Source organism: Callithrix jacchus, chromosome 8 (assembly GCF_049354715.1).
Source record: "Callithrix jacchus isolate 240 chromosome 8, calJac240_pri, whole genome shotgun sequence".
In the NCBI taxonomy this organism is placed as follows: domain Eukaryota; kingdom Metazoa; phylum Chordata; class Mammalia; order Primates; family Cebidae; genus Callithrix; species Callithrix jacchus.
The window spans coordinates 139,591,500-139,618,983 of record NC_133509.1 but is presented as its reverse complement, the minus strand read 5'-3'; the positions used below and the strand labels follow the sequence as shown (position 1 = coordinate 139,618,983).

The following is a 27,484-nucleotide window of genomic DNA, read 5'->3' as shown; positions in this document are numbered from 1 at the left end:
CTGGGCTGTGTTCTGGCGGCTCCGTCTGCGCCGCCTCCGGTGTGAGGAGCTGATGCCTGGAGCCCTGCACGCCCGCCCCGCGTGACACCGCCCCTCGTGATGCCACCCCCGTGACGCCCTCCCCGCGTGACGCCCGCCCCCCGTGACGCCCTCCCCGCGTGACGCCCGCCCCGCGTGACGCCTGGAGCCCTGCACACCCGCCCCCTCGTGACGCCCTCCCCGCGTGACGCCACCCCCGTGACGCCCCCGCGTGATGCCACCCCCGCGTGAGGCCTGGAGCCCTGCACACCCGCCCCCTCGTGACGCCCTCCCCGCGTGACGCCCGCCCCCCGTGACGCACTCCCCGCGTGACGCCTGGAGCCCTGCACACCCGCCCCCTCGTGACGCCCTCCCCGCGTGACGCCCGCCCCCCGTGACGCACTCCCCGCGTGACGCCTGGAGCCCTGCACGCCCGTCCCGCGTGACGCCTGGAGCCCTGCAAACCCGTCCCCCGTGACGCCTGGAGCCCTGCACACCTGTCCCCCGTGACGCCCGCCCCGCGTGACGCCTGGAGCCCTGCACACCCCCCCCGTGACGCCCGCCCCGCGTGACGCCTGGAGCCCTGCACACACACCCCCGTGACGCCCTCCCCATGTGACGCCCGCCCCCCGTGACGCCCTCCCCGCGTGACGCCTGGAGCCCTGCACACCCGCCCCCTCGTGACGCCCTCCCCGCGTGACGCCCGCCCCCCCGTGACGCCCGCCCCGCGTGACGCCTGGAGCCCTGCACACACACCCCCGTGACGCCCTCCCCGCGTGACGCCTGGAGCCCTGCACACCCGCCCCCTCGTGACGCCCTCCACGCGTGACGCCCGCCCCCCGTGACGCACTCCCCGCGTGACGCCTGGAGCCCTGCACGTCCGTCCCGCGTGACGCCTGGAGCCCTGCAAACCCGTCCCCTGTGACGCCCACCCCCCTGTGACAGCGGCCCCGCGTTACGCCGCTTCCCGTGACGCCTGGAGCCCTGCACACCGCCCCCCCATGACGCCCTCCCCGCGTGACGCCCGCCCCGCGTGACGCCTGGAGCCCTGCACACCTCCCCCCCGTGATGCCCTCCCCGCGTGACGCCTGGAGCCCTGCACACCGCCCTCCGTGACGCCCTCCCCGCGTGACGCCCGCCCCGCGTGACACCTGGAGCCCTGCACACCCCCCCCCGTGACGCCCGCCCCGCGTGACGCCTGGAGCCCTGCACACACCCCCCCCCGTGACGCCCGCCCCGCGTGACGCCTGGAGCCCTGCACACCCCCCCCCGTGACGCCCGCCCCGCGTGACGCCTGGAGCCCTGCACACCCCCCCCCCGTGACGCCCGCCCCGCGTGACGCCTGGAGCCCTGCACACACACCCCCCCCGTGACGCCCGCCCCGCGTGACGCCTGGAGCCCTGCACACCCCCCCCCGTGACGCCCGCCCCGCGTGACGCCTGGAGCCCTGCACCCCCCCCCCCGTGACGCCCGCCCCGCGTGACGCCTGGAGCCCTGCACCCCCCCCCCGTGACGCCCGCCCCGCGTGACGCCTGGAGCCCTGCACACACACCCCCGTGACGCCCGCCCCGCGTGACGCCTGGAGCCCTGCACCCCCCCCCCCCGTGACGCCCGCCCCGCGTGACGCCTGGAGCCCTGCACCCCCCCCCCCCGTGACGCCCGCCCCGCGTGACGCCTGGAGCCCTGCACACACACCCCCGTGACGCCCGCGTCGCAGCCGCGCAGACACCCTCGGAGGCAGCGCACTCCTTCCGGGCCACGCGGCGGCCTCCGGGTCAGAGGTCCGTTGCCTTCTCCTGCCACGCGCGGTTCCCCGCGGTCGGGGACGGAGGCTGAGTCAGGACGGCCCGGCGTCCCCGCTGGAGTTTGTGCTGTTTTAGGGAAGTGACTTGAAAGTTGCTCAGTTGGAGCCGCTTCTGGCTCGTCCCGGAATTAGACGAAGAGGAGGATCGTTTCCCACGTGGTTTCTGCAGCTGTCCCCGTGTTCGCACCGGAAACTGCGCTCGTCATCTCATCGGGCTCAGATGCGGGACCCGGGGCGGCCTGTGGAGCGCGACGGTGGAAACCCGAATCGTCGCCCGGCTGTCTGCGCTGACCCACGCTCGTGGTCCCCGGGACACGTGGAAGGGACTGAGTTGACCCAGCACAAGTACTTCCCTCCGCGCTGGTGTCTGCTTCCCCCGCACGGCGCCGCCTGCCGGGATTCGATCTTGAGACGGAAGGACACGATGACGACCTGTGTTCCAGCGGAGGAGTTAGCAGCTACTACAAAACAGAGCTTTGAAAACCTGTTGCGAAGCCCCCAAATTTCAATATAAATGATTTGACAGGGGCGGGGGCGGTGGCTCACGCCTGTAATCCCAGCACTTTGGGAGGCCGAGGCGGGTGGATCACCAGGTCAAGAGATCGAGACCATCCTCGTCAACATGGTGAAACCCCGTCTCTACTAAAAATACAAAAAATTAGCCGGGCATGGTGGCGCATGCCTGTAATCCCAGCTACTCAGGAGGCTGAGGCAGGAGAATTGCCTGAACCCAGGAGGCGGAGGTTGCGGTGAGCCGAGATCGCGCCATTGCACTCCAGCCTGGGTAACAAGAGCGAAACTCCGGCTCAAAAACTAAATAAATAAATAAATGATTTGACTGCGAGGGCCCGGTGTGGGTGTGAGGGCACAGAGGAGGAAGCCCTCAGCCCCTCTCCCCGGGAGCTTACCCTGCCTGGGGGCTCCCCTTTCGTCCCTCTTGCTATGTCATGAAAGGTGACTGTGTAGCTGAGACTCAGGCCGGAGGAAGGACGTGCCCGCGCCTGGGGCAGGGCTGTGCAGTTGCATCGTGTGCCTCCTGTCATGGAGGGCCGTTCTTGGCACTGTCTAGAAAAATTTCCTGGCGTCCCTGGAGCCACAGGGAACGCATCACCCAGCCCTGCCCCTGGGCCCCGCAGGTTGATCTCTCTGTGGGATCCCCGTCTTTGAAAGGATGCTGGAAGGGCAGCTGTTTCTCTGCACTTACTCCAGACCCTGAAAAGATACTGAAGGAGACCACACGTGTTCTGGCGAGCACTGGCCACGTGAGCTCCATGCAGCTGTGGCCAATCAAACGAAATTCTCAGGGCGATGTCCAGGAGTGCAACCAGCATGAAGAGGGGTTGCTGGCAGGGCTCCATCATCGTGCAGGACAAGGAGGGAGTTCCGGGTTAACCCCGGGGGTCCTGCCCAGGTAACAGCACTACAGTGTCATTTGCTTAATGCGTTTAGTTTTTATTTATTTATTTTGAGACTGAGTTTCGCTCTTGTTATCCAGGCTGGAGTGCAATGGCGCCATCTCGGCTCACCGCAACCTCCGCCTCCTGGGTTCAGGCAATTCTCCCGCCTCAGCCTCCTAAGCAGCTGGGATTACAGGCACGCGCCACCGTGCCCTGCTAATTTTTTGTATCTTTAGTAAAGACAGGGTTTCACCATGTTGACCAGGATGGTCTCAATCTCTTGACCTCGTGATCCACCCGCCTCGGCCACCCAAAGTGCTGGGATTACAGGCTTGAGCCACCGCGCCCGGCCGTGTTTAGTTTTTAAAAGCATATTCAATGCACTTGGCCTCTTATTTGGGCTTGTTCCATTTCATTTTCCAGGTAAACACCAGGCTCGGCTTTGTGACCTCAGGGTCCTCAGACTCCTGTCAGGGTGAACCATCGAATTTCAGTGTCTCAAAGCAATAAAGACAAAGCGAAATCAATCATGTAATGACCACTTCATTCAGTGGCCATTGGAGATGTTTATTATGACAGCGCTCCGGCTGGACACGCAACCACGTGACGCTAACGTGTCATAGAAGGTCTCTGCTCTGAGTACTTTGGCTCGTTTTAAATAGCAGAATTTTAAAAAATACACACAAGGCTGGCTTTGCAATGTTTAAAATCATTGTAGCAACCACCAGGTTGGACACAAGTAAAAAAGTTCAGAAACTGGTCTTCCTGCTTTGGTGTTGGCTGTGACGGCCGGGGAACGTGATTGTCACTGTTTACACAAGTCCAGATGCTGCCAGGGACAGTTGGGACCGGCCGCCTGTGACTAAAACAGCTGAATCATCGACTCTCTTGACTTGCCAACACCAACCCATTTGACTGAAAGAGCGAAAAAGTCTGTTACCAGGCACATTGGGCAGAAAGCTCAGAGAAGGTCTGAGTGTCGTGTCTCTATGCGGTTCATGTGGCAGAAGGGGCTCTCTCTCTCCAGATGGAGATGGTTCTCATTTTTAAGTTATGAAGGTAGCAGATGTGGGGGACTGATCTCCTGCCGCCAAAAACAGGAGTCTCTTCCCTTCTCCCTCCCTCCTGCCTCTTGGAAGTGGCAGCCTTGGTTACTTAGTGACTCTCTGTGCGGGCCCTTTCTCTGTCGGTGCAGACGCCCCCGGGCTGTGAGAGTAAACATAGGTAGGATATACTCAAAAGGCCGGGATGTGTCCCACCTGTGGTTCTGGATGCTAAGAGGCCAGGGTTCCCGGCAAGGTCACACCCACACCCTACCTGGGAGCAGCACTGCCCTGAGTCCTCCTCCCCTCTTGCCATCCAGTATATTCACTTGGTGGCCACACTTGGCTTTCTTGTTGCTTGCCAAGCCTTATGCCCTGTGGGCCCCCTTGGGTGCAGGGAGGGTGGCTGGGGAGGCAAGGCACCCACCTGCGACTCCCACGTGATTCTCCACAAATCGGATATAGTTCTGGGCCTGCGGGGGCAGATCCTCCCATCTCCTGGCACCCGTGGTGTCTGCTTTCCAGCCAGGCAGCGTTTCATATTCCACTTCAACCTTCTGAAGCATCTCCTGGTTAGCTGGGGAAGCACACAGGAGATAAGCGGGGCCCACAGACCTCTCCTGTCACCAGGGAAGCATATTTGGTGACACAGCCACCCCATCCAAGGCGCCCTTGCCAAGGGACTCAGCAGCGGGGAAAGCAGCAAGTGGGCAAGTGGCCCAGTTTGATTTTTCTCCATGTTGGATGACGAGCAGGGGACAGCAGTGAGACTCAGACACTGACTACAAGCCTTCCAGACCAGGGGACAGGACACATTTGTGCTGGCCATTCTGCTAGAACCTCCACTGTGCCATCAGCTGAGGCACTCCAAGCCTTGGCTTGGAAATTCTAGGAGACGCACTAAGGGGTCCCGAAGCATCTGTGTCCTCTCACTCCAAGAGCATCAGCTCCCAGAGGCCAGGGACCACATGCGGGACTCCGTGGCTCACGGTAGAAGCCAACCACCTTTACCGATGGAAGATGCTGGAATGCTGCAAGTGTCTGTGAGCCTCAGAGGCAGGCAGTGTCTACACACCCCTCCCCCCGGACCCTGGACCACCATGAGGAGACCTGAGAGGTCAAGGGTCAGGAGGGTCAGGGACACTGCCTGCAAGGACACAGATCTGCCGAGTGGAGAGCAGCTGGGGCAGCTCGCCCAGGGCGCTGGGGAGGAAGCCATTGCGGGAACAGGGCAGAACATGACCCTGGACTGAGGCTGAGGGGGCACATCCACATGCACATGACACAAATCCGAGAAAATGGCATCTCCTTCATGCTTTCCAGAAGAAGGTGTGCAGGAGCAGGGATCGCGGTTAGGTTTTAAGAAGCTCCCCACAAAGCACACTTTCTCAGATGAAACAGCCGTCCTGTGCGTCCGCATAGCTTTAGGTTTTCCAGGGCAGACCACATCCACCTAACTCCCATTCTCCTCCCGCAGCTCCTGCAGGTGGGCCTTTTCCCCGAGGCAGCTGAAGGTCCCCCAGGGTCCCAGGACAAGTAGTCTGTTCCCCGAGCCATTCCTAAACCACTGGAAGGCACCTGCAGCCACCCTGAGGCCCGGCCAGGCCTCCTGGGGAACGTTGTGGGGAGATGCCCGAGGGAGGCGGAAGCCGTGATGGAGGCTGGTCACCCTGTGTCCTGTGAATGTGGGAACTCACCTCTCATCTCTGAGGAGTCACAGGTCCTGTCTATTCCACTGCCCATGAAAAGGCCCAACAGGCAGAACTGCTGCCCCACTTCACATACCTGGGAAATAGGGAATCCTTTTCCCGTTCAGCTTGTATGAGACGCCAACTTTAATCTCCCCCAGCACGTCCAGGATGTCCAGCTTCGTCAGGGCCAGCCTGTGGAAAGCCAAGGGGCCCCGTAAACCCAAGAAGTGTGGGGTCTCTCCCATGCACTCTTCGCCTGTTATTTAGAGTAGGGTCCCCAGTCCCTGGGCTGCGGACCGGTACTGGTTGGTGGCCTGTTGGAACTGGGCTGCACGGCAGATGAGTGGTGGGCGAGCTGGCGCTACGGCCTGAGCCCCACCTCCTATCAGATCAGGGGCGGCATTCAATTCCCTGGGAGACAGGCTGAACAGCTGGGCAGCCCGGGTCACTGTGTGGGAAGCAGAGGGGCCTGCAGAGTGGATGCCTGGACAGGCCGGCACCCGTGCTCCTGTCCTCTCAGCAGGATGGCAGTGCACTCTTTGTCCTGGGCACCTCTGGTCTCCACAAAAACCATTTTAACCTCTTACAAGTGCCAGGACACCCTCATCTTTCACAGTGTCAGTCCTGGGGGGGTGTCTGTGGCACCTTCCTGTGCTCCCAGGGCTGGCGCCACCACACCCTGCAGGCCTCCACACTGCTAAACCCTGGGCCGTCGTTTGTGGAAGCGTCGAGATCACTGGGAGACCTTGTCCAAGGAGACGTGGTGGCCCTCAGGCCCTGTGTCAAGCGCTGCTTGCCGCCGCAGGTGTTGGGAGCTAGGGGCGGTCCCAGTGGGGATGGCAGGCATGGGTGGCTTACGCAGTGAATCCGTTGACCATATGAGCGTATCTCAGAATCATCAGGTCGAGCCAGCCACAGCGCCTCTTCCTGCCTGTGGTCACCCCCCACTCGTGGCCACGACTCTGCAGCAGGTCTCCGATCTCCTACATGAGAACACGGCGACGGCGGACGTCAGGCGGACTGTGATGGGAGCCGTGTGCTGCCTGGCCCTGTGGCTCCCCCTCCTCCTCTCATGTGGCTCTGGGGAATCCCTGAGGCTGCCCGCCCCTGCCGACAGTCCTCATGCCCAGCTCCCCGACATCCCCATGCCCCTGGTAAGCCTGTTCGGCAGCTAAAGCTCACACTCGGCAGGGCCCACCAGTGCCACTAGTGCCACCCAAGCCAGCAAGTGGTCTTTCTGAGCATACCAGACCACTGGGCTTTGTGAGCTGGGGAAGGAGGGCAGCTAGGAGAGGTGGGCTGGCCCTGCGGCTTGGCTTTGGGGGTCACAGGTGTGTGTATCTCCTGACACCGATCTATGTACCCCCTCAATCCTCTCTGGATGGTGTCCGCCCCTCCTCGTGTTGGACCTCCCAGCACCTGCCCTTCCTCCTGCTCAGGCATGAGGGCCATGTCCCTGCCCTACCAAGGGTCACAGGGTGAGGCTGAGAGAGGAAGGCTGGGGCCTCCTGAGGATTCTGGGGCCACAAAAGTTTGAAACCTTCCTGAGGCTGGAGGGCTGGGCAGGGTTTCGAGGGTTGGCTTTCAGCCCTAATTCTAGCTTGGCTGTGACAGAGGACCCCCCCCAACCTGGGGGCAAGGGCGAGGGAAGGTGCTTAGTGACCTCTCTGAGCCAAGGTGAGTCCACCAGCTACCCCAAATGAAGGCATCCTGAGGAGCTGCAAGGCGCCCCCACTTGCCCATGGGCCTCACACACAGGGGACAAGGTCATGTGTACGTGTGAGCATGTGCACACCCTGCATAAGCGCACATGCTGCTGTGGGAAGAGGCCAGCCCCCAGAACTCTTACTAAGCCCCACCTTGGTCTTTTCGGCAGGAAGGGCCCTGCTAGGAGATGGGGAAATGGCACTGGCCAGGTCCCCACAGCCCCCACCCTGGCACTGCTCACCCCACCCCTGGCACCCCCGTCTGGCCTCCATGTCCTCCCATGGGGTCCTGAGGGGCTGGGACTCACGTTGATCTGCTCGGTGGGGAAGGCCCCGATGCCCACACGTGTGGTGTAGGCCTTGACCACGCCATACACGTCACCTATGTTCTGTGGGGGGATGCCCAGGCCCGTGCACACGCCGCCCACAGTGCAGTTGGAAGAAGTCACAAAGGGGTAGGTCCCTGCAAGACAGACCAGGTTACGTGGCTACCTGTCACCCCTGTAGATTACTCCACCCGGCCCAGAGACCCTCTCAGTAAAGGGAACGGGCAGTCCAAACCCGCTGTACGTCCCCTCCGTGGGGGTCTCCAGCCTGGCCCGTCCTGGGGGAATGGCTGAATGGGGTGCTGTGTGCTGGGCCATGTGGCTCACATGTGAGTGTGGGGTAAGGGGAGGAAGCTGCCCACAGTGAGGCCTGAGGTGGCCAGGCCACCTAGGTGGTGAGGGTAAGCTGGTACGCCCGTGGAGGTGAGGACGGATGGCTGTACAGACCGTCGGAAGGGCTGGCTCTGAGCCACCTTGCCCGGCTCCCTGGCCCCATCCCTGACCTCCTCACCCTGTCCTTTCATCTCTAGCCCAGCCCCTTCTGCTCTCCACTCCCTTGCTAACAATAGGAACACCAAGGACAGGAAGGTGGGCCTGCCCGTCACTCCCCTGTCCGTTCCCATGGCGCTCAGCAGCTGGCTCTTCCCTGGCAGGCATGAAGGTTTGCTGGCACGCACACCCTGCTGGACATACCGAAGTCAATGTCGAGAAGGGCGGCATTGGCACCCTCCACCAGGATCTTCTTGGGGGGGCCGTGGAGTGCCTCGTACATAAAGTAAACACCGTCTCGGACCATGGGTCTGATCCTCTCAGCAAAACCCTGCAAGGACCAAGTGGCACAGTGAGCCTGGGGCCTGGGCAGAGGAGGCCCGAGGTCCCCGAGAAGGTCGGCCAGCCCATAGCAATGCCTAGAAACGGTGCGCTCCCAGGGCACCAGGTGGGACTGCCGGCCTCCCTGGAGGGGCACTTCCGCGGCCCCGGCTTCACCTTGAGCCTTTTGAGCTGGCCTTCAATGTCTATTTCCAGGGTGGGGAACATCGACTGGTGCTGCTGGGCCAGGTTCTTGAATCTGCACGAGGGACAACTACTGTCACGCCCTCTTGTGGTCCATGCTGGCCCTGAGGGCCCTCCTCACTAGCCACAGTCCCTTCCGGCAACCTGGCCCCTCCTCCCAGGACCGAGGGCAGCTCAGGTACCTGGAGGAAAACTCGTCAAAGTCTGACAGGAGGTCGCAGATTCGAAGGCCCGTCCGGGCGGCTTTGGACGAGTAGGTTGGTCCGATTCCCTTCTTGGTGGTACCTATACTGAAAGATGGGGAGTGGGTGCCCGTGAGAACCCAGGAGCCCCAAGGAGCTCAGGCATCCCACTGAGCCTGCCCAGCAGCCTGTGGGGCCCAGGCCGGCCCCCTTCAGATCCTAGGGTCTGCCCTATGGATATAGGGTTGAGTGAGATTACATCAGAGGGTCTGTCCTGGCACCAGTGCCCAGGAGTCTGGGAGGCTGCCACTGGGTGGGCTCCTCCAACAGCCAGTTTCCAGGGGTACCAGGGCTAGCAGGATGGCAGACTGCCTTGAGCCCCATCCCTCACCTCCCTCGTTCCCCCAGCTGTGCCCTCTCCATCTTCATGCCGTCCTGTGCATATTCTGCCTCAGTTTCTCTCTTCAGGCCCAGCACCGAGGCTGTTGCTCTCAGGACCCATCAGCTGCTTCTTCTGCCTGCACTGGGAGCCATGGCTGTGCCATCCTGAACCCCACTGTTTGCCATGGCCCCCACCGGCACAGTGACCAGTGCTCACCATTGCCACCTGTCTGGCTGAGCTGTGTGTGCACATGTGGGTGTCAGCACTTGTACCGTGTGTGCATGTGTGTGGATGTGTGCACATGGAGTGTGTGTACTTGTGTGTGTGCGTGTGTGGATGTGTGCACATGGAGTGTGTGCACGTGTGGATGTGTGCACATGGAGTGTGTGTACTTGTGTGTGTGCATGTGTGGATGTGTGCACATGGAGTGTGCATGTGTGGATGTGTGCACATGGAGTGTGTGCACTTGTGTGCATGTGTGCACATGGAGTGTGCACGTGTGTATGTGTGCAAATGGAATGTGTGCACTTGTGTGTGGATGTGTGCATATGGAGTGCATGCACTTGTGTGTGTGCATGTGTGAATGTGTGCACATGGAGTGTGTGCACGTGTGTATGTGTGCGCATGGTGTGTGCACTTGTGTGTGCACGTGTGTATGTGTGCACATGGAGTGTGTGCACTTGTGTGTGTGCATGTGTGTGGATGTGTGCACATGGAGTGCGTGCACGTGTGGATGTGTGCACATGGAGTGTGTGCACTTGTGTGTGTGCATGTGTGTGGATGTGTGCACATGGAGTGCATGCACATGTGGATGTGTGCACATGCAGTGTGTGCACTTGTGTGTGTGCATGTGTGTGGATGTGTGCACATGGAGTGTGTGCCCTTGTGTGTGTGTGCACATGCAGTGTATGCACTTGTGTGAGTGTGTGCATGTGTGTGGATGTGTGCACATGGAGTGTGTGCACTTGTGAGTGTGCACATGCAGTGTGTGCACTTGTGTGTGTGCATGTGTGTGGATGTGTGCACATGGAGTGTGTGTGCACACATGCAGTGTGTGCACTTGTGTGAGTGTGTGCATGTGTGTGGATGTGTGCACATGGAGTGTGTGCACTTGTGAGTGTGCACATGCAGTGTGTGCACGTGTGTGCATGTGTGTGGATGTGTGCACATGGAGTATGTGCACTTGTGTGTGTGCACGTGTGGATGTGTGCACTTTGGTTCACTTGCATGGGTGTGTGTGCGTGCGGTATGTAAGAGCACGAGTGTGTGCCTGTGCATGTGTGACAGTGTGAGTGGCAAGTGTGTGACCATCAGCCTGTGACCTCTCTGAGGTACCGTCTGCTTCACTCCTGTATCCCTCGCACATCTGAGGTTCTACTAAATCTTTCTAGTGTTCCTCGTGTCTTCCCTGGGGTGATGGTACAGCTTATGCACTCCTTGGGGGCTGCATGGCAGTGGCAGCCAGTGAGGACAACGTGCAGTTCCAGAGAGGCTCGCTCGGGCGTTTGGTCATGCACTGCGGAGTTTTGACAAGTGCTGTTCTCCAGGGGCTTTGAGTGGGTTGAGGTTCCCTCTTTGTCATGCCCGGGACCAGAAACGACCCGCAGTCTACCAGCTTGCCGGCCCGGAAGACTCCCCGAGGGTGACAGTGTCCCGGTACACTTACTTCTTCCCCTCTTGTGCCTGGCGCTGCACTTCCTGAAGTCCGTCCACGGCCTGGTGAAAATCAAACACTGTGGAGTGGGCCAGGTGAGGGCACCAGGGAACAGGAGAGAAGCAGAGGACAGAGGTTTACACATGGACCTCACCTCCTGCAGGCCTGAGCCTCCCAGGAAGGAGGCGGTCGAGATTTCAAAGAGGGCAAACGGGTGTGACCGTGAGTGTGAGGGGCTCAGTTTCCCCATCGGCAAATGGGCTAGTGATCCCTGACCCAGCTCCCGCCTTGAAGCTCTTTAAAAAGCATAACGTACAAGCTAATGGAGCGGCGTGGAAGAAGGTCTTGGGGCCAGCCAGGCCTTCCCTTCCATGGCCATCTGAGCTTGGTGGCCATGGAGGGGCAGGGCTGGCTGGCCGTGGTGGGGTTCCCTGTACCCCAGTGGGAAACGTACCAAGGTGGGCTCTGTCAGAGATGATGAGCCTCTTCTCCCAGTCCTTCAGGCCTGCAGGGACATGGCATGCAGGAGGGTCAGTGTTGACAGGTGTGCTACTGCTCACAGGTGAGGGGCCAGAGCTGGGCTAGCTCGCCCGGTTCCCATCCGGGTAAGTCACGTGGGGAGGAGGCCGACAGGACCACCTCTGCTATGCAGCAGACAGCAGGCCCACCCCTGGTTGCCTCCCCCCAAGCTAAGGCTCCCGGACCCTCACCCCCCTAGAATGCCCGCTGTGATCTGCCCCCTCAGGGCTTCAGTCTGGGTATCCCCGATGCCCATGTCCCCAAAATCACATCTTCCTTGCTCTCTGCACCCCCGCCATGCCCCTTGAGCCTGAGGCTGCAGTTCAGCGTCCTCCTGTCTGTCTCTGCCCTCGCTGGGTCTGCCTTGCCCACAACCCCCCACTGGCGGGTCTCGCTCCCTGCCTGCCAGCCTCTGCGTGCCTGCCACATGCTTCTCGGAGCCCCAGCAGCCACTTCCTTTCCTGCATGCATCGTTCACCAGCAGTCCCCGCTTCCTGCTGGATGTCTGGGTCCAGGCTCCTTTCCAGACTTCCTGCCCTGGGTCTGCCGGTGCTACCCCCCGTGATGCCAAGGCTGCCAGCGTCTGACGCCACTGGGTGGCCCAGCTCACTCGCTTTCTGCACAGGTAGAGCCAGCGGGTGATGAGCTGGGCCAGCTGAGTTGGGAAGCCGCCTCCGCCAGTCCCCGCTGTACCACACCGCTTAGAGCACCCCGTCTGGGACAGGGCAGGGACGCAGGACCCACCTTTCTTCTCATTCTTCTCTGCTTCCTCAAACAAGCCTGGTAAGTGGATGACCACCCCGTTGCCTGCAGGACAGAGGCATGAGACAGAGTTATGTCCCAGATATTGGAAAACGCACATTAAGAACAGCATGAAATAGGTGGGAGCGGTGGCTCACTCCTATAATCCCAGCACTATGGGAGGCTGAGGCAGGTGGATCGCCTGAGGTCAGGAGTTCAAGACCAGCCTGGCCGACATGATGAAACCTCGTTTCTACTACAGATACAAAAAAATTAGCCAGGTGTGATGGTGGGCACCTGTAATCCCAGCCACTCGGGAGGCTGAGACAGGAGAATCGCTTGAACCCGGGAGGCGGAGGTTGCAGTGAGCTGAGATCCTGCCACTGCACTCCAGCCTGGACAACAGAGCGAGACTTTGTCTCAAACAAACACACAAACAAAGCAGCACGACGTGGGCACACTGGGTCCCAGCAGCATTATTCACAGTAGCCAAGAGCTGTCCATCAGCAGATGAAGGACGAGCAGATCACGGTCTACCCATGCGATGGAAGAGCACTCAAGTCTTAGAAAAGGAAGGAAATCGTGCACAGGCTGCAACGTGGAGGGCCACGGAGACATTATGCTGAGTGAAATAAGGCAGCCACGAAAGGACACAAACAGGATGATTCCACTGTGTGAGGTCCCTGGAGGAGTCACATTCATAGAGATCGAAAGTAGAGGGCTGTGCACAGTGGCTCACGCCCGTAATCCCAGCACGTTGGGAGGCCGAGGCGGGCGGATCACGAGGTCAGGAGATCGAGACCATCCTGGCCAAGATGGCGAAACCACGTCTCTACTAAAAATGCAAAAATTAGCCAGGCGTGGTGACGCGTGCCTGTAGTCCCAGCTACTCGGGAGGCTGGGGCAGGAGAATAGCTTGAACCCGGGAGGTGGAGGATGCAGTGAGCTGAGATCACACCACTGCACTCCAGCCTGGGCGACAGAGCAAGACTCCATTTCTTCATTTCTAAATATATATATATATATATATATATATATATATTAGCTGGTGTGGTGGCACATGCCTATAGTCCTGGCTACTTGGGAAACTGAGGCAGGAGGATCTCTTGAGCCCAGGTTGAGGCGGCAGTGAGCTAGGATTGTGCCTCCAGCCTGAGTGACAGGGCGAGACCCCGCCTCAAAACAACAAACAGACAAGCACAAATCTGCCCCTGAGCTGTAACCCCCTTGATGGAAGACGGAGCCCTGCAGAAGCCCGTCACCTCCCCAGGGAACCCCTTTCTCTTTGCCAGTCCCCTCCGAGGCTGGCCATGGCACAGGCTCAGCTGAGGGAGATAGGACTTCAGTCCAGACGAGAGTGACCCACAGACTATGCAAGCCTCAGTGAGCACAAAAGGTCACCCAAATGCCACGGCATCCTGAAATAAACATGTGGCAGAGGACTGGAGTGTCGCAAGCTGAGGGTGTCTGTGTGAGCCCTGGCACGCCCTGCCCCTTGCTAAGTGGTTCCTCCTTGGCCTTGTTTCCCACCATGTGGGGCCCAGGGCTGGGCGGACAAGGCTGGCAGCTGGTGGCTGGCAAAGGCTTCCCGCAGCACAGCCTGGGGCGGCCCGCCAGCGCCACTGCCCAGTCTGCCAGGGGCCAGGGGCTCCTGCAACATGGCGGGCAGACCACCTCACTGCCTAGGGCCTCCCTGCTGTGAACTAGGGACTGCCCCCACACTGACCTTGCCCCACTGCTGGAAGGGCCAGGACTGGGTCTGCACCCAAGTGGACAGGCTTGGGTGAGTCACTCCAGCTCAGCTCCTGACCACACGCGGCCCCTGCAGCAGCCACCTCTGCACTAAGAGTCATCCTCTGCTCGCATTCAATGGGCCCAGCCCATGCCATCTGCTGGGCACACACCGAAGGCGCCTGAGCCCCCACTTCCTGACAGGGGCTGGGAGAGGGTCAGATACATCACAAGGGCCCTTGCGTAAGTCGAAGGAGCTGGGAGGGAAAGCACAAGAGGGCCTGGCCAGCTTGGCCACCGCGACCAGGAAAAGCTTCTCTGAGCAAAGGGGTCTTGGGTGATAGCTGAGGCCGGGATGCACAGTGCAGGCTTCTGACGAGAGAAGGGCAGAGGGAGAGCCACGGAACCCTGGGGGCAGAGGTGGGTCACCTCTTGGGGCACTGGTGGTCAGCGGTGGCTGCAGTGAAGTCCACGGGGAGGGCTGTGCCCGGACCCAGGAGAGACAAGTGATGTGGAAGGAGGACCCTCTGTAGCCTGGACTGGGGAGAGGCTAGAACCAGGCCTGTCAGGTGGTCGCAGCAGCCCAGGGAAGAGGACGGCCACATGGCCCGCCAGGGCCAGGGAGGGCACAGTTTCATCCACGCAGCCTGGTCGCCATGCAGCGAGAAGCCAGGTCCGTCACAACCAGGTGCACACTCACAAGTATGCACATACAGTCACATACGGCACGTGGTCTCGCACGCACACACACGGAGTCTGGGATCAGGCACTCGCGCTCCTGTGCGGCCAACGTGACTGCCCCTTCTCCCGCCAACCCCTGGTCCTCTCAGCTGCGTTCCCAGCCCAGGCCCGGGCCATGCAGCTTTCTCTGCACCAGTGCCTGTTGGGGCGGGTGGGGCTGGGGTCCAGCCTAGAGCCGTCGTCACCAGGCTCTGGTGCCCGGTGGGGCCCCTGGGCTGGCTGACACTGCCTTTCCTGCTCACACACGGGTGGGGCCAGGGCACTCACCAATGAAGGACAGGGCCTTGGTGTTGATGATGCCGCTGGGCAGCAGGTGGAAGTCGTACTCCTTCCCGTCCACCACCACCGTGTGGCCGGCGTTGTTGCCCCCCTGGAACAGAAACCTGGCTGAGCTGAAGGCCCTGGAGTGCTGAGGAGCCCGGACGCGAACTGGCCCACAGGGGCTTCCTCTGTCCCGACAGGGCAGTGCTTTTGGACTTGGGGTATCTGGTTCGGTGGCCAGCTCTGCTGTGAGCGTCCTGCACCCTGGAAAGAGTGCAGCAGCTCCATTGGGGGCCTGGGTCGGGGAGGGTCTGGCCCAGGCTGGTGCCAACACCTCCAGGTGACTTGGTGCAGGTCTCTGCAGCTACACACCTCGCTCTGGAGCTCACTCCTCTCATGCAGGGATGAGGGGTCCAACCCTTCAGCAGAGCACGAATTCACCCCCCACAGCCCAACCTGCCCTCACCCGCTTTAGCAGGGTCCCCTCCCTTTGGGCAGGCACCGCCCATCTAAGAATGAAAAAGAAGAGCCATTCTGAGCCAGCCCTGTTCTGGGGAACACCCAGCCCCGGGCTCCCCTCTCGGGGGCTCCTGCTGATGGCAGCGAGAGGGCCTGGGACTGGGATGTGCAGGTTCCAATCTCCCTCCTGCCACAAGACAGTCACGTGACACAAGCAAACCGGGCCACCGCCCTGGACGCCACTGCCTTAGGTTCCCAAAGAGCTTCTTGTGCCAGCGGAAGCTGCGGGATGAAGCGGGGCCCTTGTCGGTGGGGCCACAAAGCCCTCCTGCCTTTCTCTTGTTTTAGACACATATTTTATTGCGCTTTGTGTTCCGGCCTCCTGCCTTCTGCTTGGGTCTGCTCAGCAGGACCCAGGCCCAGTGGGTGTCCCCTGTCGCCCCCACCCCCTGCTCCTGCAGGGCAGCTGGGGTGGTGGTGTGACGGATGCAGGGACTCCGCAGCCTCAAGGCATGGCTGGCAGGGCTCCCCCACGTGCAGGCAGGAGGCCCCCGCTGCACAGCTGAGGAAGAGGCAGCATCTTCTGTCCCATTGCCCCGAAGCCAAGGCCCCACCAATGGCAACAGGTGTCCCTCCAGCACCTTTGGGTGTTCATGCCACCATCAGAGGCCCGCATGAGCTAGGTGTGCCATAGCCTGGAGGGAGGAGAGAAGGCCGGGTCTCCAGCCCCACCTCTTGCCAGCCACTGGATGGCATGGGGGACCCTCCCTGCTGCCCCCTCTCCTTGAGCTCCACCTGGAGGCAGAACAGGGTCCCAGTGGGGTGGGGGGACATGCACTGATACCCTGCCCCACAGGCTGGTCTGGTCTTTCCTTCACTACTGCCCTTTCGGGGCCCACTCTGTCCCCAGAACCTCAGAACCCTGATCCAGCCCCATATTCCTGCCTCACCTCCCGGCAGAAAAGCCCTCAGGTTTTCTACCCATGGGGGACCTCCCAGCTACACCCTACTGCTCTCTGCTCAGCAGAGGGGCCTCAGCTCCCCTTCCACCTTCAAAGGCCTGGCAGTGGGGTGTCCTACATAGCCTTTCTCTGCTGCTCAGGCAGGACTCAGTGATGACGGTCCCCTCCCTCTGCACCAGTTCCTCACGATGCATCTGGATGAGATTTACGCGGAAGAGCCCTGGCAGCTGGTGGCAGGACAAACCTGGGGACAGAGGGAGGGCAGATCCGGAGATGCCAGACAGGGGGCTGGCCCTCCTGGGACCTAACTTCACACATCAGCAGATTAAGCAGCACTGACGGAACCCCGACGCCCCTTCCCAGAGCAGGAGTCCCCACCTCCACACCCCAACTTCTGCCTGGCCCTGCCCAGCTGGGCCCAGTCCTTGCAGGAAACCAGTTCAGGCCTGTGGTTTTGGGTGGGGCTGTGCTAGGTGAACTGGGTGGGGATCCTGGGAGGTGGAGAAATGCAGGAAGCCTGGTGGCAGGCAGGAGGGTGGTCGGGCGGAGCTAATGCTGCCAGGCGGTGCAGCAGGGAGGAGGAGGAGGAGAGTCAGGGCCCTTCTGCCACCCGGCGGACGGGTGGGGCTCAGGCTGTGCCGCTCGGCAGACCCTGAGTCAGCCCTGTGTGTGCAACTTCAGTCCGTTGGGACGGGGCAGGCCCTGGTGTGACTCGAACAGGCTCTGGGTTTGGGGGTCACTGTGCTCTCCTGGAGACCCCCACCCTTGCTCTGTCCTTGCCTCAGGACATGGGTGGTAATTCCCCTCCACTGGGGTCACAGAGCATGTTCACGCCCACGATTGCGTCTGCTGCCTTTTGGGGGCAGCCAGGGATGACGTCTCTGAGGACAGGTAGGGAAACTGAGAGAAGGGAAGCATCTCCCTTGTACACAACTCCCCCTACTCCCCAGGGTGGGCAGGCCATGAGGGATGACCTGGCAGCCAGGCCAAGGCTGCCTACCATGGCAGAGCGCCCAGGGCCCATGTCAGCAGGCCCAGGGACACCCCGCTGGGCACACCCTGGCTCTGCTGGGGGCAAACACAGGCTCCTAGGAACAGGTGCAACTTGTCGTGGGCCAGTGGGTGTCCAGTGACCCCAGGGCCAGTGCCAGGCCACTCCCAGGAGCAGAAGCCAGCCCAGGACACTAAGCCCGGGACCTGATGGCCTGCAGGGGCTCCCAGTTCTGGGGAGCCCAGGATGATGGCCCCAGAGAGACCCTAGTCCGTCTTCCTCATTGCCAGTGAGGTCTCAGGATGTCAGGCTGCACAGACACGTGATGAGGTTCCTGCCCTTCCTCCAGCTTCAGCCTGGGGTTCCCATGGCAAAGGCACCCAAGGAGGGCTGGGCAAAGGGGGGCAAAAGGAAGCTGGTAGTCAGGCCGGGGCTCTGCACACAGGCAAGGCCTTCACGTCCAGGCCAGGGTCTGCCTTGCCATGGGAGCTGCCAGCCAGGGCTGACCATGGGTCTGGACACTGAGGAGGCACCAAACATCGGGGCCAGCACTGCCCTCGCTGGAGAGGCTCTGGGGCCTCCCCTTGGGGTTGCCTCTGGCTGTAGGTGGACGCCAGGGGGAGCAGGGCAGTCTGGAGGCTGCCGTCCTCTTACACGGCTTCCTGCTCTTGCACGGATGAGCAGTTGCCTCCAGCCCCCCCCCGGTCTCCCTCCTCTCCTTTCCTGGCCTCTGCTGGCCTAGTAGATGGGTCCATGGACCCTGCCGCTTGTGCCAGGTGGCCCGGCCCTGAGGCCTGTGTCTTGTCACCCTCCCTGCAGTGCCCTGCTGCCTACACTGCAAGGCCTCTCCACACACCGGCTTTGTCCCTGCCCCTCGCCTCCACACTGCCCAGATGCCGCATGCCCTGCCCGTGCACTGAGCTTGTCCCCCGTGCGTGTCCCAGCCTTGCCCTGCAGCCATTGTCCTGCTCCTGTCCCCCCGTCTCTAAGCCCTTGGGACACGCCCTGCCATCTACCCGGCTTGGGGACTGTCCGCTGACCCCCTCTGACTTGCCGGGGCCCCCTCCACTCATGGCCTGCTCAGCCACTGCCCTTCTCTGCTGTGGGAAGTACACAAGTTCCTTTTTAAAGTTTCCTTTCTTGTTAAAGAATAAATGTGCTCATAACTTTGTGAAGCCCTATCCTGTGTAGCTGTTGGACATGCCGTGCTTACAGGCACCTAGTACATTCTCTGTCCTTGTACTTTAACCAAGATGACTGTGCTGGACGTGCTCACGGGCGTGTCCCAGCTCTCCATTGCTTTTTTTTTTTTGAGACGGAGTTTCAAGAAAACTCCATTGCACTCCAGCCTGAGTAACTCAGCTCTTGTTACCCAGGCTGGAGTGCAATGGCGCGATCTCGGCTCACCGCAACCTCCGCCTCCTGGGTTCAGGCAATTCTCCTGCCTCAGCCTCCTGAGTAGCTGGGATTACAGGCACGCGCCACCATGCCCACCTAATTTTTTGTATTTTTAGTAGAGACAGGGTTTCACCATGTTGACCAGGATGGTCTCGATCTCTTGACCTTGTGATCCACCCGCCTCGGCCTCCCAAAGTGCTGGGATTACAGGCTTGATCTCCACTGCTTTCACCTGTTTAGAAAAGTTTTAAGTTGTTGGCCATTGGGTTTTAGTTTAGATTGTTGAGGTCTGGCTCCAGCCAACAGAGATCAGACACAGCAGTAGGGACGACCCCAAATGCATAAGGGATAAATCTGTCTGTTTTCCTTTGTTCATTGTATTCTTGTGGCATGATGGCTACTGAGGGTCCCCTCCCTGCAGGCTGGGAAGTAAAAACTACGTTGCTGAGAGATCCTCTGTCTCAGTGCTGATTTTTCTCTGTGGCACCGGGCATCTGTTTCCAACATGTGCCCTGCAGTCCACAGGCCCCTTACTGTCATAGATGGCTCCTCTGGCCACGGTGTCTGCTTAGCCCAGGGTTCCCAGGGAGGCCCCATTGTTTCCCCAAGTGCAGCCCGTCATCAGCCCTACCTGCAGCAGCACCTGCAGCTCGCTCCCCTCCCACCAGTGTCAGCCGACTTCATCTCTGACGGCGCCCTGCCCCAATGCCACTGTACTCTGCCTGCTTCCCCCGCCGCCCTGGCTGTGCCTGGCCCACGCTATACCACCTCCCCATCGGAGCCCATGCAGGCTTGGGGTGGAGGGGACAGTGAAGTGGCCGCTTGCACCTCTCCCACTGGATTGGGAGCGACTGGCTCTCCCACCTCTGTGTCCAGCCCTGCCCTAGCCCGGGGCCCAGTGACCAGCGAGCTCACACCAGGCAGTGAAGGGAGCGGAGTGGTGAGTGCAGGGAGGGCCGGCGGCAGCTTCTCAGAGGCTGTGAGGCTCCTGGGTCCAACCTCTTGGCACTGGCACCCAATGGCAGTTTGTATCACGACCGTGCCTGGCACAGGGCAAGGGGCCCTGGGGCCCAGTGTGCGTGCCTGTGACACCCAGTGTGGTCTGGTGGGTTCACCCACATACACTGCTTCACTCCCTTCCAGGCTGTGCGTGCAGGCTCCCACCCCTCATTCATTCCTTTAACCCAAGGGAATTGTTCTCTGCCCCTTTGGTAGTGGGGTGAGGCCTGGGGCAGAACTGAGGTCACTGGCACAGGTATTCAGGTCTCCGCTCCTGTGACTGGTGTTCTTGCAATGATGTGGGGTTGTATGTCACTGCAGGGACCCTCTGTCCTGGAGGCACGGCCCAATGACCAGCACATCAGCCGTGCAGGGTTGAGGTGAGGGGAAGACCTCTTTCTGGAAGCAACTCCAGGCACTCCCTGGCTGAGGCAGCTGCCCCTCTGACTCCCAGAAGGTCTCTGATGCAGCCTGGAGCCAGAGGCGAAGCGCTACCCGAGGCCCCTTGGAGAGGGCGCCCAGAGCCCACAGCCACAGCACTGGGGCCCCCAATGCACAGGATGCCAGCTGCCACCTGGCGCTGCCACACCACAGAGGACACTGTGGGAATACCCTATGATCTCACATCCCTGTGTACATGACCACAGCCTTCTACCCGTCTGCCAGCTGGACATGGGTCTGGCTACAGCTGGAGGGCACGGGAGGCCTGGGAGCGCGCTGTGCAGACCCAGAGAAGGCCCCTCCGCCCGTGTGCTGGTCATGGTCATACGTCAACAGCCCAGGGCCCTGAGGTCTGCACTGCAGCAGCAGGACGGGACTCTAAGCCCTGACCCGGCACGCCGGAGCCTTGTGGTCCTGGGCAGGGAGCCCAGCTATCCAAAGGAAGTAGCTTGGAAATGGAAGGAGGAACTAGGGCTGAAGGCCCTGGGAGCAGGGGGCAGGGGAGACCCAGGTGTGCCTGCCCTCAGCTGCCCATATGAGAAATAGGAGCTGGACATGCAGGCGGGGCACACAGGGGAAAGAAACGCCGGGGACAAGAGGGAGGAAGTGCAGGCGGAGGTGCCTGGGGACTCCTGGGAAGTGGGATGGGGTGTCCGTGCCCAGAGAGGAGACAGAACACAGGAGCCCAGCACAGAGAGGTAGACAACGTGGCGTGCCTGCAGAGCAGGGAGGGCAGACCTGGCTCAGAGGAGACTCAGCCTGGAGGGGAGACAGGCTCGGGAGCAGCTAGGGGAGCGGGCAAGGGGGAAGATGGCAGTGGGGCCAGACCCAGAGCCGCCCTGGAGTGGAGGTAGGCAGCCGAGGTGTGAAGGTGGGGGTGTGGGGGGAGGTGGGGGCTCAGCCTGGGGAAGGGGGGCTGCTCAGGAAGCAGGTCTAGAGGTGGATGCAAGGAGGGGGACTGTGGAAGGCGAGGACATCTCAGGGGCCCCCAGGTGCACTCTGACCGCAGGCCCCAAGTCACTGGGATAGGAAAATAATTAGGGGAGCCATGCAGGGCCTGGGGCAGCCCTAGACCTCTGGCCAAGGGGGAAAGTCCACGTCCAGGGTGAGCAAAGCCGAGACTCTTGCCAAGTGCCACCGGGGGCTTGGGAGCGGGCTTGAAATGATGGCCCTGCTGGTGCAGGCGTCAACAGAGGGCAGAGCGAGCCAGAGCCTGGGCGTCCAGAGGCTTGGGCCCCAGGACAGGAGCGTAGCCAACACTCAGGGTAGCTCCAGGCCCAGGCAACCCTTTGGGGACTGAGCAGCAGAGCAGGACGGTCGCCAGGGCTGGTGGCTTCAGCCCTCCTGGCAGCCAGCCTGCCTCCCAGACCTGCTCCCAGCCTGCTCTGCATTTTCCCACCTGGACCACTCGGCCTCACTCTGTCCTCTGCTCAGCCCCTTGAGTGACAGGGTGAGGTCTGGCCTCTGTGCCCCTGGAGACCCCATGTCGGGTCCCTTGGTCTGGCTTTAGGCATCTACACACCATGTAAGAAAGAGGCGGTCTTCCCTGGGGGCATCCAGCCAGACCTTCACCTGCCAGCCTCTGATGGCACAGCGTGATCAGACATGGAGTGCACAAGAGTGGGAGATGCTGGGAGCCTGGTGGTGGGGAGAGCGCCCACTGCTGAGAGGAGAGATGGGCACTGTGAGGCCGGGGTCACTGAGCACCTGCAGAGCCTGGGGCTGGGGCCCCAAGAAGACGGCCTGTCCTTGCCTCTGCAGAGCGGTGCCCGGCTGAGATTCAGCTCGGTCATGGGTGGGGACAAAGGGCCAGGCCCTGAGCTATCGTGGTGGGCATCCAGCACCCGTGAGGGCTCCAGATGTGGCAGTGACTCTCATTCCTCCACGTCTGAGCCTGCTTTCCCTCTGTGAAGGAGCTCTTCAGGATGATCCTGCTCACTGGCTTGTGAGGAGGCTGGAGGGGGAGGGGGAGCTCCAGGGACAAGCCTCTTTTATTCCCACTCACTTGGAGAGCCAAGGGCTCCCTCAGGCTTCGGGGTGGCCCGGTGGGGGCACCTGGCGGCCCGAGTGCGAGATGGGCTCCCCTCTGCAGCTGGGAGCGAGCGGGGTCTGGCCCGCTGTCGGGGGACAGGGCAGGGGACACAGGGCAGGGGACAGCAGGGAGAGCCTGGATCTAGAATCATCTCCACAGCTGGGAGTGGAGCAGGATAAATCCTGCATAGAGCAGCTGTGGGGGCCCCAGCCCACCTTGCAGAAGTGCATGGCCCCACCAGAGCCGGCAGCTCACAGGGAGGGGCCTGGGCCTCACAGGGGCAAAGAGGTCTGAGGAGGGAAGCTGCCCCATGCTGAGGGCGCCCTGGAGGGGGAAGAGCGGTAGAGCTTGGGACACGCCCCCTGGCGGCCAGGGATCAGGTGGCGGGGCAGAGGCAGGGTGGTGGGAGTTGCAGTGGGGGGTGGGGTGTCTGGGGACCATCTCTAGGACCTGGGGGATCTCTGGAGAGAGGGATGAGCTTGCCTGCTGCTTAGGAAGGAGAGGAGAGCGAGAGTGGGAGGTCCCCCACGGTTCCAGGAAGCCATAGTCCCTTCCGGCAGGAGGGGCTCAGACAGCCCGGAGCCACACAGGGTGCTGGGTTGACCCCCTTCTCTGACAGGGATTATGGCAAGCCCCAGCCCTCCCCTCTGGAGCTCAGGAAGGAGGCCACAGAACCCGGAGAAGGGCTGCAGGGGCCCTTGCTCCATTTTTGGCAGCAGCCCCAGGCAGGCTCTGACCCCCGGATGCGTGCTTCCCAAAGCGGACCCCTTTGTGCCTGGAGCTGTAAGTCAGCCCCTGGGCATGCATCCCCAGGGTGGTGGCCCGAGAGTGCCCAGTGTCCAGCTCAGTCAGAACAGATGGGGGCGCTGAGAGCAGCCGGCAGAGGCCCCGCCCTGGGCCCTGGGGACAAGTGGGTCTGGCCTCCTTGGTGGCCCCACCAGCCACCGGGTCACCCTGGCCAGAAGTCTGTGGCCCTCCCTCTCCCATGTCTGGCTGGGACCGTTCCGAGCACCCTCCCTCAGGCCCTGCCCCTGTTGCCCCCCAGGACGGCCTGGCCCCCTTCCACCTCTGCCTCTTCGGCTGACTCACCGGGGTCATCCCCACCCAGCAGGCAGCTTTCACCCCTCCACCACCCCCGACCCTGCAGGGAGCCAGCCAAGCCCTGTCCCAGACCCAGACAGGCCCCAGGTGGTCACTGCAGAATGAGGAAGGGGGTGTCTTGGGGGTCCTCAAACCACCCTGGGGCTGGGTCCTCCGGTCCCTCCATGGAGGGTCCAGCGTCACTCCCAAGGCATGTGACGCCGCCAGAGGATCGGGTGTCCCCAACTCAGCGACTTGTATTTATAGCTGAGCCCTGGCCCGCTGCCGGGGCGGTGGGGGAGGGGTGGGTGGAGAGAGGGCGGTGTGTGTGGGTCGGGGGTTGTGTGGGTGGTGCGTGCGCGTGCGTGGGTGGGTGGGGTGGCCCTGGGAAAGGTGCTCCCGGAGGGAAGGCATCCAAGCGGGTGAGTGACCGGCGGGGGCATGGGAGGACAGGGGCCGTCTGGGTCCGGGGAGGGGGCTCGCTGGGCGGGTGGGGGAGGGACCCGGCGCCCCAGCCCGCACCTGGCAGCGGCTGATGATGTCGGCGTCCGTGGCCAGCAGGTCCACCACCTTGCCTTTGCCCTCGTCCCCCCACTGCGCGCCCAGCACCACCGTCACGCGGGAGCCGGTCGCCGCCGCCTCCTGCTGCAGCCGCCCCCGCTTGACGCCGCCCGCGCCGGGGGGCCGGTCGTTGGAGGCTCGGGTCCCAGACATGCCGGCTCGGCTCTTCCGCTGCGCTGGCCCGGCCGGGAGCCCGCCGCCGCCGGCGTCCGCGCCATTAAATGGAGCGGGCCCGGGGCAGGGGGCGGGCCGGGGGCGGGCGCAGTGACGTCCCGGTGACCTCCGGCCGCCAGATCCCCGCCCCACGGCCGCTGCCCGGGAAGTCAAGTTGAGCCCGAGCTCTTCAGGGGCGAGGGGGCGCACGGACCGACGGCCAGGCAGGCAGAGGGCCTGGGGCGCCCCACGAAGTTGCCAACGGAGGCAGCTTCCCGCCGGCCCGTCGGGGCCAGGGCTTGTGAACCGCGCGCGACCAAACCCCGCCAGGCCCCTGCCGGGCCCAGAACTTAGGGGTTCCAGCAACCGCGGCGGTGGGCGCCCCTCCAGAGCAGGAACGCGGCCCTGCACCCCACCCGGAGAGTCCGCGCTCTCGGGGCGCGCACTTGCCCTGCGCGGAACGCCGAGTCCCCTGGGCGCGCGCGCGCCCCCTGCCGACCGCGAAGAGCCCCCGCAGCGCGTCCTGGCCGAGGACGAAGTGTCCCCTGCACCTGCCTGCATCTCGGCTAGACGGCAGGGGCCCCGCGTCCTGCCCGGGGCTCTGTCCTGGCTGTTGCGAGCAGGCGGGCTTCAGCATGGAGCTCCGGCCCTCAGCACCCAAGTCTGGGGTAAAGGGACCCATGCTGTCAGCCTCACCTGGCTGGCATGGGAGCAACCCCCAGGGGTGCGCACCAGCGTGGGGCCCAGGTTCCCAAGAGGCCTCACATCACACCTTCCCATCCCAGTCCCAGCCTGTGGAGGGACTAGGCTCCAGAGGGAGGCGATGGTATTCGTGGCTCCGCTGTTCCCTGCTGGTTGACCTGCCCCACCCACCCTGTGCCACCCCTCCCTAGTGGATGAGGCTTGGAGGAAGCCAGCTCTGGTGGCCAGGAGAAGGGTCCTGGGGCCCTGGGATCAGAAAGGAGAATGGGGCCCTTACCTCCCTCCCTGAGGGTTCTCAGTTGCCAAACAGCCTGGAGTCACCAGGCTCCTGGGGCTTTGGGACAACTCCAAGGCCAGTGACAGGGAGCCCATGGAGATGGGACACTCCCCATGAGGAAGGGAGGGGAGCTTGGGCCTGTCAGGGCAAAGGTCGTTCACACTGAGTTAGTGATTCAGGTGCAGCCGAGGACACCGCTGCCCACCCACACCGCTGCCCACCCCTCCTCTCTCGGCGCCTACCTGCCCCAGCCTGGGGGAGAGGGGTTGTTCACAACCTGGCCTCCCGCCCCCTGCTTTTATGTCCCCAGACCCCTCTTCTTCCACTGGGCACAGACACTTCCTCTCTCTCGGCATCCTTGCTGGGAAAAGGCCGTTGTCTGGGTTCCAAGCAGTCAGGGGCCTCGGAGGAAATAGAGTCTTCATGTCTAAACTGCAATTCTCTACCTTCCTAGTGCCGTCCTGGGGGTGACAGCCGGTGGGAGTGAACAGACCCCCCACCCCCAGCTTGGGCAGGGGCTGGAGGGCTCCAAGGTTTGGCAGAACCTGGATCCTGCTGAACAGGGGGTGCACCTGAGGGTGGGGCAGTGGGCCTGGGGGTGTCAAGGAGGGAATTTGGGGCACAGCGTTAGCTGTGCAGGTAGGGAAGAGGTGGACTGCAGCAGGACAAACCAAGAGGGTCACGGGAGGTTTGTTTCCAGTTGAGAGAAACTGACAATATTAAATGCCACCAGGAACCACAGAGTCCCATCAGACAAAGGGGTGCTTCCAAGGCCTGGCGGGGGCCACCAGCTCTGAGCCCTTCCTGGGGACACCTGCGGCTCTGGGCTAGCAGATGTCTGATAGAGGCTTGGGAGTCTGGAGGGTCACCCACCCCACCAAGGGGACGTGGACTGACCATGCAGAGGCAAAGGGTAGTGACTCACTGTCTTCCCCAGGCCCCAACTATAAATAGCTATGGGTCTGGTTGGGGCAGCGAGTTGGGCCTTTTCTAAAAACAGCCCTGCCCAGGCCCAACAGCTGGGGACCCTGCCAGTCACACGGCCCAGCCCAAATTAGAACACCCCCACCCCACAACCCCCACAGTGGGCCTGTCCCCAGGTGGTGGGCAGCACGGGAGCCACGGAGCTTGGGGCCATCCACCTGGCCCCCACTGTCTCAATGCGTGCCCTTGAGCAAGAACTAGGGTACATGGGCTTGTCCACCTGTGCTTTCCACTCTCTGGGGGCCACACCTCCCTGTGGGACCATCGAACACAGCGGTCCAGGACACACACACCCACAGCTGCCTGCATACACCCTTGCAGCTACGAAGCCTCACTGTGCAAGGCACACCCAGAACTCTGTTTCAGCTCCTTTGCTGGCTGAAGCCCACTAAACCGACTTCTCATGAAACAGAGAGGAAAAACCAGGCTCCAGGAAAGGCAGCGCCTCCTCCTGTCACAGGGTCCCCAGCCCCACCTCTCCAGGCAGGAGGGGCCATGGCCTCACTTGCTGCAGGTGACCCTTCAGGAGACCTCACCCAGTACTGCATAGTCCCGTGTTACTGGCAGATCTGTTGGGGTGGGTGGGGGAGGTGTTTTGCTATTTAACTTAAAATCGATAGCACGGAGGGGAATAAAAATGGCGCAGCTGCTTTGGAAAACAGGTTGGCAGTTTCTTAAGAAGTTAAACATAAACTTAGCAGGTTGCCCAATTGTTCCTCCGCTAGATTCTACCCAGAGAAATGAAAACTCCATCCACGCGAAGACTATGCGAATGGCCACAGCAGCAGGATTCACTAAAGCCCCAAACCGGAAGCAACACAGATGTCCACGGACAGAAGAGTGGACAAACAAAATGTGGTCCACGCATGCGACGGACCGTGCTTCAGCCACAAAACGGAATGAGGGCCTGATGCAGCCTCCAGCGAGGATGGGGCCTGAGAACACGCCCAAGGACCAGGAGACACGCGTGACATCAGGAGTGTCCGGAGCTTAGGTCACTGGCTGCCAGGGCTGGGGAGGAGCTCGGGGAGAGGGGGGGACTGATGGGTTTCGAGAGGACTTCTTGGGGTGATGGAGGGAGCATAAAGGTGGGTCATTGCACAACCCTGACCTGCTGGAAAGCAAATGCCATCACAGCACACACTGAACGGCGAGTCTGGCGGTTTGTAAATTACACTCCTGTAGAGCTGCACCCATCTCACCACTGTTGGGTGCTGTTCATTGGGTCTGCCTGT

The 27,484-nt window shown here is 61.9% G+C and overlaps 1 protein-coding gene and 2 long non-coding RNA genes across 4 annotated transcripts; 2 read left to right on the top strand and 1 right to left on the bottom strand.

Annotated features, from left to right (window-relative positions):
- The first annotated feature begins 963 nt into the window (after positions 1-963).
- Positions 964-3,980, top strand: LOC108593583 (uncharacterized). The gene is made up of 2 exons (XR_001914165.4): positions 964-3,233; positions 3,643-3,980. It is a non-coding gene; the product is annotated as an uncharacterized LOC108593583 (long non-coding RNA).
- ADSS1 (adenylosuccinate synthase 1) lies at positions 3,745-25,301 on the bottom strand. 2 transcript variants are annotated; one of them, XM_078335887.1, is made up of 13 exons: positions 25,266-25,301; positions 15,217-15,319; positions 12,481-12,543; positions 11,672-11,722; positions 11,230-11,296; positions 9,182-9,289; positions 8,973-9,054; positions 8,679-8,805; positions 7,968-8,122; positions 6,812-6,936; positions 6,048-6,145; positions 4,690-4,839; positions 3,745-4,134 (listed from the first exon to the last, which is right to left on the bottom strand). In XM_078335887.1, the coding sequence occupies exons 7-13, from the start codon at positions 9,021-9,023 to the stop codon at positions 4,082-4,084; spliced, it is 759 nt and encodes a 252-aa protein (XP_078192013.1). In that variant the 5' UTR covers positions 9,024-9,054; positions 9,182-9,289; positions 11,230-11,296; positions 11,672-11,722; positions 12,481-12,543; positions 15,217-15,319; positions 25,266-25,301; the 3' UTR covers positions 3,745-4,081. The 2 variants fall into 2 exon arrangements, with proteins under 2 accessions (XP_078192013.1, XP_035117584.1); XM_035261693.3 differs by lacking the exon at positions 25,266-25,301 and adding an exon at positions 24,095-24,328.
- LOC103795972 (uncharacterized) lies at positions 23,923-27,394 on the top strand. Its single transcript, XR_004730197.3, has 2 exons — positions 23,923-23,994; positions 26,975-27,394. It is a non-coding gene; the product is annotated as an uncharacterized LOC103795972 (long non-coding RNA).
- Positions 27,395-27,484: the final 90 nt, after the last annotated feature.

What these genes read in the sequence shown, in the direction of transcription:
- ADSS1 (XM_035261693.3), bottom strand. Translation starts at nt 24,286, where the DNA reads ATGTCTGGGACCCGAGCCTCCAACGACCGGCCCCCCGGCGCGGGCGGC. An exon ending in CAAGGCCCTGTCCTTCATTG is followed by an intron (nt 12,544 to 15,216) that starts GTGAGTGCCCTG and finishes TCTGTCCTGCAG; the next exon opens with GCAACGGGGTGGTCATCCAC. An exon ending in TCCCCACCGAGCAGATCAAC is followed by an intron (nt 6,937 to 7,967) that starts GTGAGTCCCAGC and finishes GTTCTCATGTAG; the next exon opens with GAGATCGGAGACCTGCTGCA.